This window comes from Neovison vison, chromosome 5 (assembly GCF_020171115.1).
Source record: "Neovison vison isolate M4711 chromosome 5, ASM_NN_V1, whole genome shotgun sequence".
NCBI lineage: Eukaryota > Metazoa > Chordata > Mammalia > Carnivora > Mustelidae > Neogale > Neogale vison.
In genome coordinates this window covers 165,216,757-165,236,137 of record NC_058095.1, presented here as the reverse complement: position 1 = coordinate 165,236,137, position 19,381 = coordinate 165,216,757, and the positions used below count along the sequence as shown (strand labels likewise).

General features: G+C 56.5%; 1 protein-coding gene across 5 annotated transcripts in view; it reads right to left on the bottom strand.

Moving 5' to 3' along the window:
* Window positions 1–3,912: 3,912 nt before the first annotated feature.
* The window catches only part of ARHGEF7 (Rho guanine nucleotide exchange factor 7), a 119,658-nt gene continuing 104,189 nt past the window's right edge, over window positions 3,913–19,381 (bottom strand). For 3 of the 5 annotated variants that reach the window (XM_044250123.1, XM_044250125.1, XM_044250124.1), the window contains 4 exons: window positions 17,220–17,309; window positions 6,605–6,704; window positions 6,349–6,403; window positions 3,913–5,061 (listed from right to left, as the gene is read on the bottom strand). In XM_044250123.1, the coding sequence (XP_044106058.1) occupies window positions 4,939–5,061; window positions 6,349–6,403; window positions 6,605–6,704; window positions 17,220–17,309 (368 nt within the window). In that variant the 3' untranslated portion in view covers window positions 3,913–4,938. Of the gene's footprint in view, window positions 5,062–6,348; window positions 6,404–6,604; window positions 6,705–11,558; window positions 14,434–17,219; window positions 17,310–19,381 lie in introns of those variants that run through there. The other 2 variants (XM_044250126.1, XM_044250127.1) reach the window with 2 other exon arrangements.

Below are 19,381 nucleotides of genomic sequence, written 5' to 3'. Positions count from 1 at the left end.
CTAACAGCCCCACACGCGAGCCTGGTGCCCACGGCCTGCAACTCACGGGCCAGACACTTCACCATGCAAAGTGCCCCGTTGGTGGCTTCAGGGCCCCGCGGAGTCTGTGACCCTCACGACCCACCGCAGAACGTCTGCCGCAGCCCAGGGAGAAACCCCACAGCCGCGCAGTGACCCGCCCCTGCCCCCCGTCACCCGTACTCAGCCCCCTGCCGGCGAGGCCCCCCGCGCTCAGCCCGCGGATCGCTGCGAGCACAGGCGGTGTGGTCTTCCGTGTCCGGCCCTCCACGGAGCAGCGGTGTCGGCGCCGGGCTCCTCTGGCGGCTGGACCCTCGCCTCACTTGCCCTGCGGGGCCGGGGCCGCACTGCAGCCGGGCAGCACGAAGCTCGGCCAGGGGAGCAGCCCGCGCGGCCGGAGCCCGTGTGCCAGCGCGGAGTCCCGTTCCCCCCGAGGACAAGCGACCCCACTGATCCACTGCGTTTCAGCGGAGACACGTCTGCTGCTGTCAACAGCGACGCCTTGCTGGGGGGAAGCGGGGGTACTGTCACGGCTTCCCTCAAAACAGCAAGAGTGACACCGGGACCCATGACAACCGCTGAGAACTCCAACTCCTAACCCTTTAGTAAGGCCGTACCGGATTCCGCTGCCCTGAGCTGGGGGACCCTCACCCCACCGTCCTCACCCTGCAGCGCTGCGGGCAGGGCAGGGAAGGGCAGGAGCCACGTCAGCCCGGCAGGGTGGGCCTGGGGTGCGCTGGAGTCTCTCCAAGACGGGGGGTGGGGGGCAGCCAGGGCCACGGAGGGGGCAGAGCGGCCCAGACACGAGGAGCCTCACTTGTGGGCGCGGGCAGGGAGCGGGGGCAGAAGCGGGGGCGGAAGCGGATGAGTCTGCGGAGAGGCCCGTCTGCCCAGAGGAAGAAACAGTCGGTGGCCGAAGGGGGAGCCGCAAGAACCGTAGCAGCTTCGTAAAACCGCGCGTAGACGCCGGACGCTGGGATCTGCCGCGTTTACACAAGGAAACCAGGGCTTCCCTCAACTGCCTTTTTTTCCTTTTTTTTTTTGAAAAACTATAAGCATAAGATCATCAAGTCATTTCTAAAACGCCTTCTAGGAATCTGGCAAATTTTATCAAAATTAAAAGACACAACGTTCCCAGAACGACGCTGTCGCGGTGGCGCTCGCCGGCCCGCACGCAGGACGCCGCCTGCCCGTCCCAGCACCGCGTCGCGGGGGCGTTCGCGCCGCCCTCCAGCGAGGGGGAACACACTGAGGTCGGCGACGACCGTGGTCTGCCCCTTTCCAGCCCCCTTCTTCCTACCCTGGTGTCCGACCCACCGCAGACCTGCTACGATGGGGAGCGGCGGCCATTCCATCCCACGGGGCTTTCAGAAAACGGCAGAAAAACACGATCCACATGCTCTCCTTTGTGGGGAATAAAACCACCCGTGTCTGCACTTGCTGGACAGGACAGAGGGAGACACGAGCCCCGTCACCCTGGTCGTTGCCCTTATGGAAGCAGGAGAGGCTATCGGGAGGGGGACACACCCGCCTCACCTCGGTGTCTGTGCGTCTCCCCCACGCGCAGGTGTTACTGTGGAGACGAGCACAAAAAATACCAATGTCCCCCCGCAAGGTAAACAACTGAGTGACACAGGCCCGATGGGGCTCACACTCCATCACAACGCAGATCCCCACAAGGGACTTCCGCACGACCCATTCCAGGTGGAAGGAGCGGAAATCCTCCCAACTCGGGCCACCAGCTGCACTGGGGTTCCCGGCGGCCGGGTGTCGGGCACGGCCCTGTGCAGAGCCGGGCACACGGGCACTCTGGGCCACGGCCCCGTTCCAGGGACAGCCTGCCACCCCGTGTCCCCAGCTCACGGCCAGGCTCTCAGCCACCACTCTGGGCCGCGGTAAGCCAGAGGCATGGCCGCGGGGATGGCCTGCCCTCCGGAGGGCGGGGGCACTGGCAGAAGCGAGCCACCAGGCGGAGCACCAGCACGGAGCACGACCGTGCTCAGCAGGACCCGCGCGCCATCACCGTCTCTGTAAGATCTCGGGGAAAGAGGAGTTGCCAAGTCCACTGACAGTTTTCCTGGACCCTAGGGACTGGGGGGTGCACTGCTCGGCTCCTCCCTGAAGGGCGGGAGCTCGGGAGAGAAGGTGCACATGGGTTCCAGCCCGGACCAGGCGGCCACTGGGAAGCTGTGCCAGGAGGGACGGGGAAGGCCTGCACTCCAGCACGGGAGCAACTTGCCGGTGTCACGCGTGTCTCTGAAGCACACCCCAGAAGTCCTGAAAGACGCCTTTGGTCGGCCCACCCGCCGGATGGGCTACCGCGTGTCCTCTAGGATGAAAGTCCTTGTTCCACAGATGGCGAGGGGCCGCACCTCATGGCACCGGCTGTCCCTTCCTCCTCCCCTACAACCTTCCTTTTCCTAATCGGATGTATCTTCACAGTCCCAAACCCTAGATTTTAAAGCCAAACGTGTTTTCCAACCTCAAAAATTTACACTGAAACTCTTCAAGAGTTAAGTCAGAATAAAGCGCGGAAGAAACGTGCACGAATCACATCACAGGACGGAAAGGGACGTCGCGTAAGGAGAGTCAGTTCATGATCGCAGCCATGGAGCGTGAGCAGTCCCGGCCTGGACGGTCAGCCTTCATGCGACCGGGCGCCAAAACTGTCAACAGGGATCCCGTGCGTCCCAGGGCCCCAGAGCGGGACAACGGCGGACGCAGACCGGCCCCGAGGCGCCCCCGTCCCAGGGCCCGGTGCACACGAGAGGCATACGCCGGAAGCCCGAAGGACACTCGCCACCACCTCATCTCATGGTGGTATAGAAATGCAAGCGTGTGGCCCCCCTCGCCCTTGGGACAAAGAGAGCCCCTCCAGCCACCACCGCCAATACGCTGCCCCTACCCCGGGAAGGTCAGAGCAACAGAAGTGGTTTACGAGGGGGCAGGTTTATAGAAAGAACAGCCCTCAGACTCTGCGCCCAAAAGGCCTAGTGAGCTACTAGATCTGAGTGGGGAGAGGGGAGCCCGCTGCACCAGCACCCCTACGATCCCGTCCGGGCAGGCCGAGGGAGAAGCATGCACGTGCCCACTCGGTGCTTCAGTCAAGCTAAGGCAGGTTTAGGAGACCCGTTTTGGGAGTGGCCGGCAACAAGGCCCATCCCAGAGAGGTGGAGAGGTCAGGGCGAAGGCCGTCCTGAGTTCAGGACCGTAGACCTCGGCACCCTCCACACGGTTTTCTACGGCAAGGTCTTCCCCATCACCAAAACCACCACAAAACAAGGCTTCCCCCCAAAAGGCTCTCTCTGCTAGTCCTAGCACTAGGAAACCCCATGCCAAGTGCAGAAGCTGGGAATTCTACCACAAAGGCCACACGAGGATGGGTCGGTGCTGGGCACGCGCACACCTGCTGGGCAGGCAGCCAGGCTCCAGCAACCGCCTGCCCGCAGCGGAGGGGCGGGCGCGTGCTCAGCCCCGACCTGCGCAAGAACACCGGCAAGCACAAAGGCAGAGTCCCAGAGCCACCCAGGTCCAAGGCGCCAGGAGACCCCGACGCAGTCACAAGGTCCCCCACCGGGTGCCACAGGGCTGCCTGGAAGTCTGTAGCGCTGCTGTTTGCTTTTAAAGACCAAACACTCATTCTAGTGAACAGGTTCCCTCCGGGGGAAGCCGACCTCTCCAGCAGAGGGGAGCAGACAGCGCAGCTCCCGGGACGCGGTGTCCTGCCCACAAAGCAGAGTGGGCTGGCACCACGGTTGCGGTTCCTGCCCAGGGGCTCTCAGGTTCCCGTGTCCCCAGCCCAGAGAGGTCAGAGGCACTGGGCGCAGCCAGGCTTCCTCCCTGTCCCCACTGGTTTAGGTGTGGGCGGAATGAACCCGCACTTACACAGACGACTTTAGGCAGAATTCATATTGCTTTATTCTCACCGGAGGAGGAAAACCGTTTCCCCAGTGAGCACGGAAGGCTTGCTGCACACTCATGGTAAAGAGGTCGGGGCTCACGGAGGCCTCACAAGGACTCACACCTGGCACCCGCCAGGTCACCTCCCGGGATCCCCAGCATGCCTTCCTCGGCCCTGCGACGCGCGGTAAATCATCGTCTATTTACAGGTTCTAGCAGAGCTTGCGCTCGCGGGGCAGGGGAGACCAACGGTGCGTTCTGTCCCCTCGTGGAACCAGCCTCACGGACAAGCCTGTTCTCCCCCAGCGCAGAGAACGCGGGCTGACGAGCCACGGCTCCGGCGGCAGACCAGCGCGGACGCCGGCGGCAGGACACGGTGGTGCGCAGGGGCCTCGTCGGGCGGCGGCGGAAGCCGGAGTGTCCCTCACTGGGCGGCAGCAGCACTGCTTGGGCAGAGGGCTTTCAGGGCTGTTGGGTGTCGGACCGCGTGGGCACACCAAAGCGGGAGGTCCCTTCTGAGCACACGGACCACGCTGGAGAGCCAACCAGGCGTCCGGCCAGGCGTCCCAGGCACCCTCGCCCCGCTGCCCGCCGTGAGCGCACGATCGACTTGCTGTTGGTGGGCCAGGAAAGGTCGGGGGAGGGAGCTCTAGCACAGGTGATCAGCCCGGACACAACAGCCATGGGTGTGCATTCAAACTGGAGGGTTTATAAGAAACGTGTATGTACGATTATTCATGTAGATCAATAAAAGCCTGAAACACCAGGATTTGTAGTCACCGCACTTATTGCAAAATGAGGTAATTGAGATGTTAACAGAGTAAAATTGACGCAGTCCAGCCCTCAGGGTCTAACCCTTGCGTCTGGATGCTTCAGGACGGTGTGAACATGTCTATTTGCGGGATAAACTCTTGTCGTTTCTATGCCCAGAAAGAGGACTTCTGTCCAGCCCTGCCCCGTAGCCCTGAAGGGCCCCCCGGCTGGGGCTCCTCAGTCTTGGCGGAAGAAGAACTGCGCTCCTCACAGGTTGGTTTCGTCCCAGGCGGGGTCGTTCATGTTCTTGAGAACTTTCCTCACCAGCTTCTCCAGGTCTTTGCGGGCTCTCTGCTCCTCTTCCAGAGACTTCTTCATCTTTTTGTTGTCCTGTAGACGAAGCAGACACAGGGGACTGAGTGCGCACAGAGGAGGACCTGTCTCCCCGGCACGGTCCCAGGCTGAACCTGCCCCATTCTCAGACGCTCCTACGAGCACAACCCTTCAGAGGGGCAGCGCAGCCCTCACGCCGGGGCGAGGCGTCTCCGCGTCACACACAAAAGCACGGCGGACGGTTACAAGAGGGACAGCTAGCATCTTCCCACATCTGCGCAGACCTGACAACCTTCCTAGAGAAACACAGAGCAGCAGCCACAAGGGCGTGAGTGAAGGGGCAGAGCCTGCCCTCACGCACACTGGCCCCACCACCCCGAGGCGCGCAAACACGTACCCACTGTTGACGGTCCCTTCAAACTCGTAGAAGTGTGTGGAAGCCGTGGGGCCGCAGTCGCATCAGCTGAGTGTGCGTCAGACCCAGACGGCGCCGCACCCCCACCCCCCACCTCGCGTGCAGGGGCTCACCACGCACCCCTCGGAGACACACACCGGTGTGCGATGTGCTTTAGTGCTTTACCCAAAATACGCAAAATATACTCGGTCACTTAGCCAAGGTCACCCGACTTAAGAACAAGAGCCACGGGTTCCGCCAGCAGGTGCTGGGGAATCCCAGCAGGATTTTCAGGTGTTGCTTTTTTTTTTTTAAAGATTTTATTTATTTATGTGGGGCACCTGGGTGGCTCGGTGGGTTAAGCCTCTGCCTTCAGCTTGGGTCATGATCTCAGGGTCCTGGGATCGAGCCCCGCATCGGGCTCTCCGCTCGGCAGGGAGCCTGCTTCCCTCCCCCTGCCTGCCTCTCTGCCTACTTCTGGTGTCTCTCTCTCTCTCTCTCTCTGTCAAATAAATAAATAAATAATCTTTAAAAAAAAATAGATTTTATTTATTTATTTGACACAGAGAGAGAGAGAGAAATCACAAGCAGGCAGAGAGAAGGGGAAGCAGGCTCCCTGCATCCCCTCCCAATGCAGGGCTTGACCCCAGGACCCTGAGATCATGACCTGAGCCAACAACAGAGGCTTAACCCACTGAGCCACCCAGGCGCCCCCATTTTTAGAGGTTTTAAATGAGGATGCCAACAGCACAGTACAAAGTCTGAACAGGTCCCTTTAAGAATTCATTTCCTAGTCTGTCCCACTCACCAGGGACCAAACTGGCCCGGGAGAATAGAGGATGTCCAAGAACACCCCTCGGAGTCCCCGCACACAGGGACAGACAGCCTTGCTTTTCCTGCGGCGCTTTCCTCGGGCCCCGTGACAGATGAAGGAGCGGGTTCGGACTCACCTGTCTTAACTCCTGGACTTCATCCCTTAGCGCGTAGACCGTGTCAACGAGGCTCCTGAAACAGAAAATGGGACGAACACCTGAACCAGAACAGGAGTGAGGACGGCGCAGGGAAGGGCGCCCCAGGAGGCACACCCGCTCCCTGCCCGCGAACCGAGCCACGCCGCACGCCGGGCCACAGCCCGGGGAAAGCCTAGCACGCAGCCCGCACCTCCGGCGCCCACGTGCCCGCCCTGAAACGCTGGGGGTCGCTTACTTCTCCTCGATCACCGTCTGACCGTTACTCTTGGTTTCTTCAACTATCATTTTCTCCTCCTCTGGAAGCAAAACTTGGGGAGCAGACTCTTTGCGTGAACCTATGTCATTAGAACAAAAACACAAACGCACAGGTGAGCGCCGTGGCAGAACCCGAAACCTGACTCAACAACACGACTTAAACGTTCTATCAAACCCCGGGGAGCGCGTGTTACAGAACTTGCTAGATACAACACGGAAGGGCAGCTTTTTACCCATTTTCCCCGCTTCTGCCTAGCGAACTCAGTCCTCCTCACGCCTAAAGCATCTAGACAGAAGGAAGCACTGGCCTTTTGGTGATTTATTAAGCTTCGGTTCCTGAGTCAGGATCATGGAGCTTTTAAATCCTGAAATCTTCCACAGGTAGCAAGGTCCTGACCCCAGCGCCCTGGATGTTTTGGAATAAATACCAAAAAAATTGGGAGGGAACATCCAAATCAATTAAAAGTTGAGGCAGTTTAGGAAGATGGGTCAGGCAGGGGCACGCACGCCAAGTGCTCATCAGCGCAAACAGGAGGCGAAATGTTCAACTCCAGAGCGACCGGGAAAAATGGAGACGGAGACACGTGGTTTAGAAAGACAGATTTATTCTTCCTTTCCTGAAAGCCGCCTCCGACACCCCCTGGAACGCACACGTCTCCCACCGGAAGGCAGTGAGCGGCGGACGACGTCGCAGGGCCGCATGCGCCATGTCACCGGGGCCCGGTCCCAGGACGCGAGCGCGGGGGAGGGTACCTGAGAAACTGGGAAACCCACTTATCTCACAGATAAGCAAGCAGACTCCCATCTTTCTCTAAGGACACAGAACAGAAAATCTGAGGTAGTGCTCTCCCGAAAGCTCTCCAGCCCACAACTTGTACTTTGGAAGAGTATCCGATGCGAATCTGAGGGGCAACTCCGCCACAGAACAGGAACGCCTACAAGTGGTATGCTGACAGACATCTCCCCGTTTAACACACGCACGCGGGGTGTGAGCTGCTAGCGGATTACAGACTCGCTGGTACGACTCGCCTGCCTCCTGGTTTCCCTCTGTTTGCCTTCCGCAAAGTTTGCCAAACTCTAACACGGCTGTGCCTCCTCACACCATGCATTCAGGAGGACAATGATTTCCTGGAAGAGGGGGTTAAAAGAATAGTTTCACCAGCATTTTTGTGTCCGCTTACTCTCCTCTGAACACGAATAACAATGAGCATCAAAGCTTCATGGCCACAGGGCTCCGTCGTTTCCATGGCAGCACGCCACAGGGAAGAGGGCCGGAGTTTGCTGGCCATGGGGCCTTGGCCTCGACTCTCCCTGCTGCCATCTGGACATCTCCAAGACCTGGTCCGTCCCCGCCACAAAGCGCACCCTGAAACATGACGGCAGGATGTGGACCACCTCCTCCTCTGTCATCCAAACAAGAGAAGATGAAACTCCGGGCAAGCGAGTCTGGTTCTGTGTCCCATGGCCCATCTATACATTTCCGTCCCCAGGAAGGAAGGGCCCCTCGGCGTGCCAGCAGCTTCAGTACTACGATGAGCCGGAGCACGTGGGGTCCCGTCACAGGCCACAGCAGGCCACTGCGTGGGGGGTGCGTCTGGGCACGGCTGTTCTCGCACTCACCCGTCACTGCCAGGGAGTGGGAGGTGTCGCTCTGCTGTGCCCCTAAGGGGCAGCCCCCCCCCAAACCCTGTCACAGTCACCCACCGGTGTACAAGGAGAATCACTGTTCAGAGGGCAACATCCTTCAAGACACGGCTCCTGAGAGGGACACGTCTTCTAAGACCTCACTATGCTGAGAGTCGGCCTCCTGGGGGATCGCCTGCTCCAGGGGCCACGGCTCTGCACGGGACCGCAGGCATGGCTTCTTCTGGGCCCTTCTGGGGCTTCTGGGCCACCCGGGAAAATAGCGTTCAGGAAGGAAACTAGGATGTGAGACAGATACGGGAAAGAACGCTCAGCGGTCCCAGCCGAGGTAAGGATTCTGAAGGTCGCTTCCAAGACACCCAATGGTCACCTCTGTTTTCATCAGGAGAGTTAGTTCATGTGCTGTTTTCCCCAGAAAAACAGAAAGGGATTCATAAAAACTCGAATGGGATGTGTGGAAAAAAACGAATTCAGTGAATTTTCACTGTGAAAAGAGGTCATGGGTCAACTTTAGCCAACTCCTAACTGCCCCCGCCACCTGCTCTGTGCTACAGACAGATCAGATCGGGTACCACCACGTCTGTCACCGCCGGCTGGGAACACGACGTCTCATCAGCTCATCCATGTGAGGACACGACAGGACGAGAAGTTCGCCGGCTTCCGCGCATCTCTCCAGCTGTTTCCACACCTGGTAGCTTCAGCCTGCTGACGGGAGGCGCCCCCAGCTTCAAGCAGCAAGAGAAGCAAGGGACAACTGCATCATAAGAACACGGGTCAGGTGCTGCCCCGTCCCGCACGAGACGGGGAGCCCGGGGCTCCGAGCAGAACGGAGCTAGCCAACTCTGCAGAGTTGCTCTGAGAACTTAAGAATCACATTTAATATCTTTTACCAGGTAAAATCACAAAGACGGAAGCCTTAAATTCTATTACGTAACGTGACATCAGAGGACTAACAGCCTGTGGCAAGTGGTAGAGGGTCGCACACTGTGACGGTTATTTTTGGACAGACACTGAGGACACACTAGAATTTATCACATGAACGGAAATTTGAGAATGTTTAGGGAGCGTGTATGGACTTAATGGCTCGGCTTGTAAATGTCACTTAGCAGCCTGCAGAGGAATCCGTATGATGCTAATGATGTTCCTACTTTAACTGGTACATTTTCCTAAAAGGACAGAAAACTTAGTTTTTTCAGAAAAGTAAATAAAGGAATGTTCTCCAGCCAGGTTTATACGTAAGTTTGTTCTTACAGAAAGAGCCCAATGTTACAAAGTAGACTGAACAAGTCACCTTCACGGTCATGTGGGTACTCTGAGGGGTCACAGCACGTCTTCCCTGAAGCACTTAGTTGGGAAAAACAAGAGAACCCGCAAACAAGGTTCCGTCACTTTATTTAAAGTCCTCTAAGAGGGGCTGAGACACAGATGAAGGGATTCATGATGGTTCCAGACATTCAAGGCCTGCGTTTCCAGGAGATAATGGGGTACAAGCGCTGACAACATACGTCCGTGCGAGGACCTCCCGCGTGGGACGCCCCTGCAGTGGCTGCAGACACGAGCGTCCTCCCCTCCCACCCCCCGGCGTGCAGACGGTGCCGCGCCCTGGCGGCCTCGGCCGTCTCATCTGTGCCGTGTGGGGACTGCCGTCTGGACTTCTTGAAGGCAGCCGTGCAGCACCCAGCTCACCGCCCACCCAAGCCACCATCGGTGGGGGGTTCCCCTGCACTAGTGTCATGTAAACTGGATGGCACGGTCCTCCTCCAGCCTCAGATGCCGCCGCGGCTGGGGGACATTTAGTTGTCCCTCCACCACCAAACACGTGGGCTGTGCGCCTCACTGCTTTAGAGACTGCTGAGGCTACGGCCACCTCGGGAAGCCCACGGTGCACATGGGGCACGCTGAAGGTTTTCACCAGGTGTGCAGTAAAATACCCACTTACTTTAATTCGGCATTTCCTCAAGTCACCTGAGTGCCGAGCCTCGTCTCAGCAACATTCCGCAGTGGTGTGTGTCCCGGTTTAACAGGAGTGCCGGACGAGCCCGGAGGCCGGTCTGCACCTCGTGTGACAAGCGCACAGGTGCTGGATCCGCTGCTCGCCAGCACGGGGCCAACGCCACGCAACGGTAACGGACGCTTAGCAGCAGCCCAGCATTTACTTCTCCAGCTGGAGGGCTCCCAAGGACGGGTCTGCAGATGCCCGGGATCCGGCCACGGAGGCCCACGGACAAACACGTCAGGGCAGCTGCACACTGCCCCCCTCCCCATGCCCCGCAGGGGTCGCTCGGAACCATGCAGTGGGAGACGGGAAGGAGAGGGTGGCCTGGGGACCCAGTTGTGATCTACAAGCTGGAGACACGCAGAGACCTGTCCCCTACAACACCTGCACCCCTTGGAGCACCGTGGGATCTGGCGAGCGCCCGTATGGCATGGAGGCCTTGCCTGGGCAGCACAGAGCAGGGCACTAAGCCCAGGGCGCCTCTCCACGGTCAGAGGAGACCGCCGCCCAACTGGACACACCGACAGAACACACGGCTCGGTCAACTCCGGGGCACGCGCATGGGGGCGTGCGCGTGTGCGTACGTGCAGTGCAGTCAGCCTGCATGGGAAGCCTACACGTGTTTGGCGGCTGTCGAGAACATTCGTGGCAGAACTCCCGAAACCCTTAAATTCACAATCTTTCTAAAATCTGTACCTAATTATACTCAACTGTGACAACGATCAGAATGAAGGAAGATATTACAACTTGTAGAAACCTAGTAAAATCTCTCCCAAAGGTCATTTGTTACTTATGGTTATCACAGGAGTGACTTTTTTCTTGGGAAAATGGGAGGCATTCTCTTTGGAAACAGCCTGCCTCTGTTCCCCGTCTGACCCTGCCCTCGCCCGGCGCTGACGGTCCTTTCACTTCTCAGCCAGCTGGGCACCCACTTGATAAAACAAAGATTAAAACTGACATTAGTCTTAAAAAAAAAAAAAAAAAACATTTTTTTGCTTTATTTTCCATTTATGCACAAAAAAATCAAGAGTGCCTCTTTCTGAAGACAAGCTTCCCAGTGAGCGAAACTTAAAAAGGGGGGGAGGAAATAAAAGCACGTCAGGAGTCACCCTGTGCTGTCTACCATGTATTTCATCTAAGAACGTGCACATTTCTTGATCAAAGCAGAGAGACAGGGTCCCATGGCCTCGCCTTCATCTGGAAGACATCACCCAGGAGAGGAGCCAAATCCCACGCAGCGCCAAGCTAGGCTACTCCCCCACCCCCCAGGTAACAGATATTAAAAGCCACAGGCTAGCAAATGCAAAATTTATTTCAACTGTACATAACAGATTTTTTTTTTATAAAACAAACACTTCATTGCCATGTGCAACCACAAATAATATGCATACTGTACAATACAATGCAACGTTCCGGTGTACATCCAACGGGGTCTTCAACGGCGGTCACCCACTGGAAATGGCTTTCCCATTCACAGAGAAAAAGCACAATATAGAGATTCTTTTTCAAGGTCTTACACCACTATATACATGTTACTGTGTTTTGGCAATTTTACGCAAAACACAATTAATATAGCTTATATACTGTGGCAAGGGTAAATTCAAGGTCAACCATGTAGCCCCGTGGAAGGCCTGGGCCGGCTGCCGCCCACCTTGGGGTTCAGGGTCCGCACCTGCACACTAGGACACTAACCGCGCACGCGGCCAGCACGGAGCTGCCCCAAGCAGACACCATGTCAACGTGACTGGAGCTCCAGAAATGGAGGGTCCCCACCCTCTGGGGCCACGTCATCACTGCCCCCCAGGGACCACCTTGAGGCGTGGCACTAACACTTCCAACCAGGTCACCACAGCGACTGGGGATATTTGAAACACGCCCGACTGAGCAGAAGCCGGCGTGCTGCAGTGCGGCGGTCCCAGAATCGGCACGGTCACCGAGCTCGTGGCCGTGGCCGGCCCTGAAGGACTGGCAGGATGGTGTCACACCGCAGTGGACGGGACACGAGAGGTCTCCAGACCACCACCAAACGACACTTGGTGACACAGTATCGTGGCACTGGGCACACACAGCGCGCAACACGGCCCCCACGCGTAGGCTGGCAAAGGCAGCTACGCCAAGGCGCCAACGACAGCCTCAAGCAGACAGACAGACGATCTACTGACGGAGTCCGGAGCAGTGGCTAGTGTACGTGTACAAGAGAAAACAAGTGCTGCTGAGTTCACAGTACCAACTTCGTAGTCCGCCTTCTCCCAAACTTCCACTTACTATTTGGCTGAACACACGTAACCCATCCCCACCGTGGGTTAATACTGGTAAGACCTCCTATTTACGCTAACGGAGGTAAGAAATGGAATCTGCAGGCGACAGGAGCAGCCCATTAGCTGTCTGAGAACAGAGACCCACGCGGAATTCCTGGCTCTCCTCCTGACCTCACGCGGGCAGTACTGAAGGCGGCCGACTCTCCGGGCGACCCGCCACTGCCGGGGTTCCCCGGCGCCCGGCCAACCACGGTGTGGCACAAACAAGCCCACGCCCTGAATACGGGGGTTCGCTGAGGGCTGGGGAGGGGCGAAAATCACAGCCGCCTGGAACTACAGCCACCCTGAGGAGAGGAAAACGGGTTATTCCCTATTTACTATGGCATCTTGTTTTCGGGAGCTGGTCTTGATGAATACTTAAAGCACAGCCTTGACGTTCCGTCCGAACACCAAGTACAGCATGCCTGGGGGAGAGCGATGGCCAGACGCGGATCTGGGTGCTACAACTGAATGCAATCGGTCACATTCAGTTCCTTCCGAAGCAGAAATTCGTCAGACAGGCCAGTGAAATCTCCATACAACAAATCCCAGGCAAGGGGGGAGCCCCCCCCCCGCAATCGGATATTTTCTCGTGAGTGAGTGACACGGCAAGTGAAGTCTTCAATGGACTCAGGTGCCCCCGTGACAATCAGGAACGAGGGTCACAGAGGACGGGTTGCTGTAAATGGGAGTTTCACGGCAGCTAGCTGCTGAAAACCAACCACGGGTCCCTCGCAGGCAGCGTGACGGGGGTGCCGGGGCGCAGCCAGGCAGGGAGTGAAGCCAAGCACTCACCTGGCTCTGAACGGGGTTGCACGTACACCTTCAGAGGCTGAGCGCTTCTGTGTTTGGACTGGCTCTTCAGCGCAGTGGCACGGGTGTGCTACGGGCCACTTAAGAGCCGCGGCTCCAAATCAGGAGGGCCGGGCGTGACGGTGTGGGGAGGGTCTGAGCTCGGACAGTAACCTGGCCCTCGGAAAACCAACCCCTCCCGAGGGGGACTGGGGGCGCAGGACGGCCTTCTGTGGCACCCTGATGAGCCAGAGCCGGCTCTTCCCTGCTCCCGCCGTGGCCCGGGGCCCACAGTGGCCACACCCCGCCCCACAGCTCCGCGTGGCCGTGGCTGCCGAGCACCCCGAGGAGCGCTCAGAGCACAGCTGTCGGAACCGCGCTGCGCCCTCTCCGTGCGCGTCTCCTCCACCTCTGCACCACCGGCTCATCGGTGGGTCCGTCATACACGAAATAGGGAAATCCCTACATAAGGCCTGAGTCCCCTCTGCGGTGCTGCCACTCAGACCGCAAACCTGTATGGTCTCATATAAAATAGAAAAGTGTTCTCACAGGTGTACCCAAAAAGCAATGAGACAGGGGCTACACGGAGTACAGGAACCCAGACCATTTAGAGCTGGAGAGCCGCTGCCACCCGCGGAGGAAAGGACCCTCGGGCGCGGCCCCGGGAGCGCGCCGTCTGCTTCCACCTCGGCAGCTCGGCCAGTCCAACTGGCAAGTGGGCCTCCACACAGTACAATGGGAAATACCAGCAACGCTCTCAAAAGTTGTTAAAATATCACATAAAAGACAAGGAACAGCAAGAAAACATCTAAGAAAAGCAGGCTGCGATACAACAAGCATTTGTTAAGAAAAGCTCAGAAGTGCATTAGTTCTGGTGAGAGATATATGAGCAACAGCTCTTACGAGATGTAGAACCCGTTCTGTAACTATGGGCTGTCCATATACTGTCATAGTCAGAGTCTTCCGAGAGGTCTGAAGGCTCCAGACGGGAAAGGCTACTGCGACGACCCAAGGAGTCTAGACTTGACTGGTCGTCGTCAGCCAACACGTGATTATGCATCAGGTCAGTGCCTTGCCATGCTACGACGGGGAGGGATGGAGTGACAGGCAGAGGGGAGGGACGGACAGGAAGAGCCACAACCAAAAACATGAAAACAAAAGCAAAAGGTGACGGGAAGAGAAGGAAGAGAGAAAATATTGTTAAAAACTGGCAACAATGTTCAATTGTCCTTATTTACGGTGGGTTCTAATAGCACAACCCTCAGAGTAAAACTGGATTATTTAAATAAACCTAAGTCCCAAACTGTCCCTCACATAAGCCCATAGCCACGGACACTTCTACAGACATTCCCCAAGTCAACGGTTCTATTGCAGTCTACTAACCAGGAGTCTCTTAGGGCGTTTTTAAAAAGGAGCCATTTATGCGTTTCATTAGAAAATGGTTTCTTATTCTTTAAGTGATACAGTGAAGCAGGAGAGTTTCAGGGGATTTGGGACTGACTTCTTCGGCTCTCCCTCTGCCAGAATGGAACTCCCCAGAAGTCATCTTCCCAGTGGGATCTAAACTTACCTTATCAAACTAACACCACGGTAAAAATTTCAGAGTGGAGAACGGGGGACACAGGGTCCACGTCCCTCGGGGCCCCCCACAGTGCCGCCACAGCCCTGAGCTCGGCCAGGGGGACAGAAAAAGTGGAAGGCCTGTTCAAAGCCCTGATGCAGACCCTTCTACCGGGAGGACAAGAGACACGATGCACCGAGAGCCACTGTGTTAAGAGGAGGTCGACAGAAGACCATGGGCACAGGACAGGGGGACAGAGCGCAGCCCGAGAGCAGTCAGCAGGAGCGAGGGGGCCGGCCAGGCAGCTGGGAGGGAGGCGTGCAGGGGCGCAGCGTGACAGACCAGGGCCCAGTGCAGCAGCCACGGGCTGCATCCTAGTCCTGCTTCTGGTCCCAAGGCATGCCATTCCCAAACCCTAACGAGAACAAGCAGTGGGCCAGTCTGGATCCCTTCTAGTAAACTGCTGCAGTTGAATGAAGGTCACTATGTCCCTGAGACAGATATCGACACCACACACGTCTGGCTAGTAAGGTCTTCTCGCACCCAAACATACCCTGAAAGGAGGTGAATTTTAGGTCAAGTACATTACCCTGTTTTTACGAAGCCACTTAAGACGAAAAGAGCTGCCTCCACTGTAATCCCACACTACCCTTGCAGCATCAAGGATCTAGCGCCCCTATCCCTCCTGGTCCTAGGACCGTTAGGGTTACAGCCTCACAGGACGGGACCATGAGGCCTCAGGGTGCTTAGCCACAATACCCACGTGTCGTGCAATGCTCTTCTGACACAGGAGAAATGGAGACACGTGACACAGGTGACAAACAGTGCACACGCTCTACAAGCCGCCCCTTCCAGGCAGCTGAAGCCGCGAGGCCATGGCACCGTCTCCTAGACAAAAAGACGAAGTCCTCACGGACACGGACACACACAGCTCCGTCACCTGCTCTATTCACCTGAGACGACCAGCTTCAAATTTTACTTCAATTTTTTTTCAGTTGCGAGAATTCTTTAAAATTTCAGATACAAAACCCAAACACTATGGTCACATTTTATACAGCCCATGAGAAGTTTCTCAGCAACTCTACAAAACCAGGATCGAGAGACCGACTGTGTTTACAAATGACAGGCTGGCGCGCTGCACGCCCACCTACAGGCCGTCCCCCGTCCCCCAGCTCCGCTGCCCGGCTACTGTGGACAAGCGCTCTCCCGAGGCAGGGACGAACCACAGCCTCCATGCCGCAGAATGGGACACGTGCAACACTGGCCCAGGGAAGGTCTCTAGGTGACCTGCAGACTGCCCCTGGGGTTCCAGCCTGCCAGCCCTACCTTTCCAGCTGCTGCCATCTAAAACAAAAGCTAAAGCAGGTGAAAATTCCCTTTCCCCCCTGTCCTTTTTCTCAGACTGAGTCTAACCGAGCCAGGATGCAGAACTGAACCACCACGGCAGAGGAGGTGGGAATGGGGCAGTGATCAGCAGCGTGCCCACGGCGCCCGCGGTGCCCGCGGTGCCCACAGCCAGGGTGGAAAGGGAATCCAAGACACACGATCCAACAGAAACCAGCTTCTATGCCGGAATACATCAACCCAGTTCTCCACCAAGACAGAAACCCCACAAAGCCCACCTAGGAAGGACAGTGCAGGACCCCCTGTGGTGCCCGTGGCCCTGGCTCCAGGGAGAGGGAAAGGCAGCCCTTTCTTCTGGACAGACCCCATGCTCCACTGCGCCTGCACCCCCGGGCTGCCCTCTACCTCGCAACGCTGCGAAGTGAAAGACAAAGAGAGCCCACCTTTGTCCTGCCCCAAGAGATGACGATTTCCTCAACCAAGAGCTGTGCGTCAAGGTACAGGAGAGCTCAGTGGTGCTGAAACCCACCAGCTACATCAGTCGGGTTCTCCTTCCAAAAATGTGTAAATGCATCCTTTAGAAGAGCGGGGGGCAGGGAGGGAGGCTGCTAAAAGAGCCTTGCTCTAGGCTTGTGCTTTTGACAGCTCTAAGAATCTTAAGGGGAAAAAGTCCCACTTTCACACCAAAGTTTAAACAGCTTAAAAATAACTGGACCAATCTTGTGTCTTTTAAGCACATCTTCTTCTCTAAGCATAAGCAAGCTCTCTACACTTCGGCAGCACCTCCTACTTGGAGTCCCCCAGCAGGACGTTCTGTAGAAATGCGCGCTCTTACTGGCAGCTCAGCCCCTCCGCAGTGACTGAGGGACGCCAGGCGGGCCAGCCAGGGGACCTGCCCTCAGAGGGGGCCTCTAACCCCAGCGAGCCGTTCCAGTTCGCAGTCCACGACGCGGAGACTTACTTGAGTTGAGCGTCTGCCGCGTTTTGGCGCTGGTGCAGTAAGCTTCGATGACTTTCAGAATCTGCGCGTCTTCTTCCAAAGCAGCTGTGCCTGTCGAGAGACGACACGCCACAATCAAGCTACAGGTGGGAAGTAGAACAGGTCACCATCTACAACAGAACTTCTCCATTCTCTTGTCAGATAACGGTTTTCTAATATTTACAAAAAGTTCTAGGTTTTTAAAATATTTTTTATGTACAACAGATCTAACAAAACATTAGTACCTTAAATACATAAGTGGTCTTACTGGTCCATAAGAAAAACAGTATCCTCCCATACTGGAATTGAAAAAAGAGCCAGGAACAAGCAAGTCACAAGAGAACACCCTAAGAAAAGAGGCTGATTCTCGCTAAGAAGTAACAAAGCAAAACATCAGGTTTTCACACACTAGCCGGACATACATAAGGAAGTCTGACCATCCCCAGTGCTGATGGGGCAGCGGGGTGCCCACAGCAGACCCTGGAAAGCTCCAGAAAGAGCATTTCCTTTGATCCCCTGGTTCCTATGGGTCCCCAGAGACACCGTCTCAGATGGCCGCAAAGCACCATCGAGACCTTGAAGGTGTTCCTCCAGTGCTGTCCCCCTCTGGATCCCTCCAGACACTGGCTTCGTGTACGCAGGCCACAGGCACGGAGGAGGAGAGAAGCTTCCAGACCAACAGCGTCACACGCTATCAGTCCCGGACTTGGAGCCTCACACCCAGTAGACGTCCCATGACCCTATGGGGTGAACTATTCCTCTCTTCTGTTTACCTACTTTTCTACGGCTCCTTGTGTTTTCTAAGATATTACCCTTGGATATACATTTTAAAAGGCTCACCTACTCTAATAAAATGTGCAAGAATGGAAAGCTTAAATATTGAGAAGCTACGTAAAGCCTCAACGTTTTATGACAGTAGGATGTACACGAGGCGACTCAAATCCACCGCCCTGAGCACTAAGCCCCGGTGTGCTCTTGGAGGTCTGCGTTTCACGTCTCACAGTTAGGTCTTTATGATCCAGTTTGACTTTGTTTCCCCGTATGCGCTAAGAAAGTGCTCCAGTTTTCCCAACACCGCTGTCTGAAGAGGCTGTTCTCCATACCATCGTACGTTCTCGCTTCCACTGTCAGGCGCTGACCACCCAAGCACGGGCTGGGGGCTTGAATCTGCTGCACTGAGGAGTTCATTTCTGTGCCTGCCACGCTACTCTGATGGGTACAGCTCCGCAGTACGTGCTGCAACGCGGAGTTACGGTATCTCCAGCTCTGTTTTCCTCACCATACCACACAAGCCAGTAATTCCACTACTGGGTACATGCCCCGAGAAAACAAAAACATCGATCTGAAAAGATACCGATGCCCTGTGTCTACTGCAGCATTACCCACAACAGCCAAGCTGCAGAAACCACCAACCCAAGTGTCCACCAAAAGCTGAAAGGGTAAGGAAGGTGGTGCACGCGCAAACACGCACACACACACGCATGCACACATATGCGCACATACACACGCATGCACACGCGGGCGCGCACACACGTGCACGCACACACACTCGCACACAGAGGAATATTATGCATCCATAAAAGGAATGAGATTGTGCCATTTATGACCACACGGAAGGACACAGACTGGATTACACTAAGTAAAATAAGTCAGATTAAGACAGACACCACGATTTCACCCACATGTGGAATCTAAATTAAAAACCAGTAAACAAACAGCCATAGGATCACTAAACACAGAGAACTGATGGCCTGGGGTTAGTAAACAGAACAGATGAGGAGGAGCGGGAGGTAGAGGCTTCCAATAAGGCCTGAGTGCGGAGCACAGACGTCAAACCACCACGCCCTATGCCCGAAACCAACAGAACGCCCCATGCGGAACACCCGTACCCAATGTTAACATCGTGGGTCAACTACACTCGAATAAAACTGAAAAAGAAAACACAGATTCCAGCACGCAGAGCTGAAGAGCTACGGAGAAATGGACGTAGCATCTCTGGCTGGAGCTCGCCATGAGCACGATCACCCCCTCCCTCAGGAGCAAGAGAGGGTCTCCCTCATTCCATTCCAGCACCTGCTGAGGACGGCAACCTCACAGGCGTGTCACCCACCTCTGCCCGGAGGACAGCCATCTGTGCCTGGGAC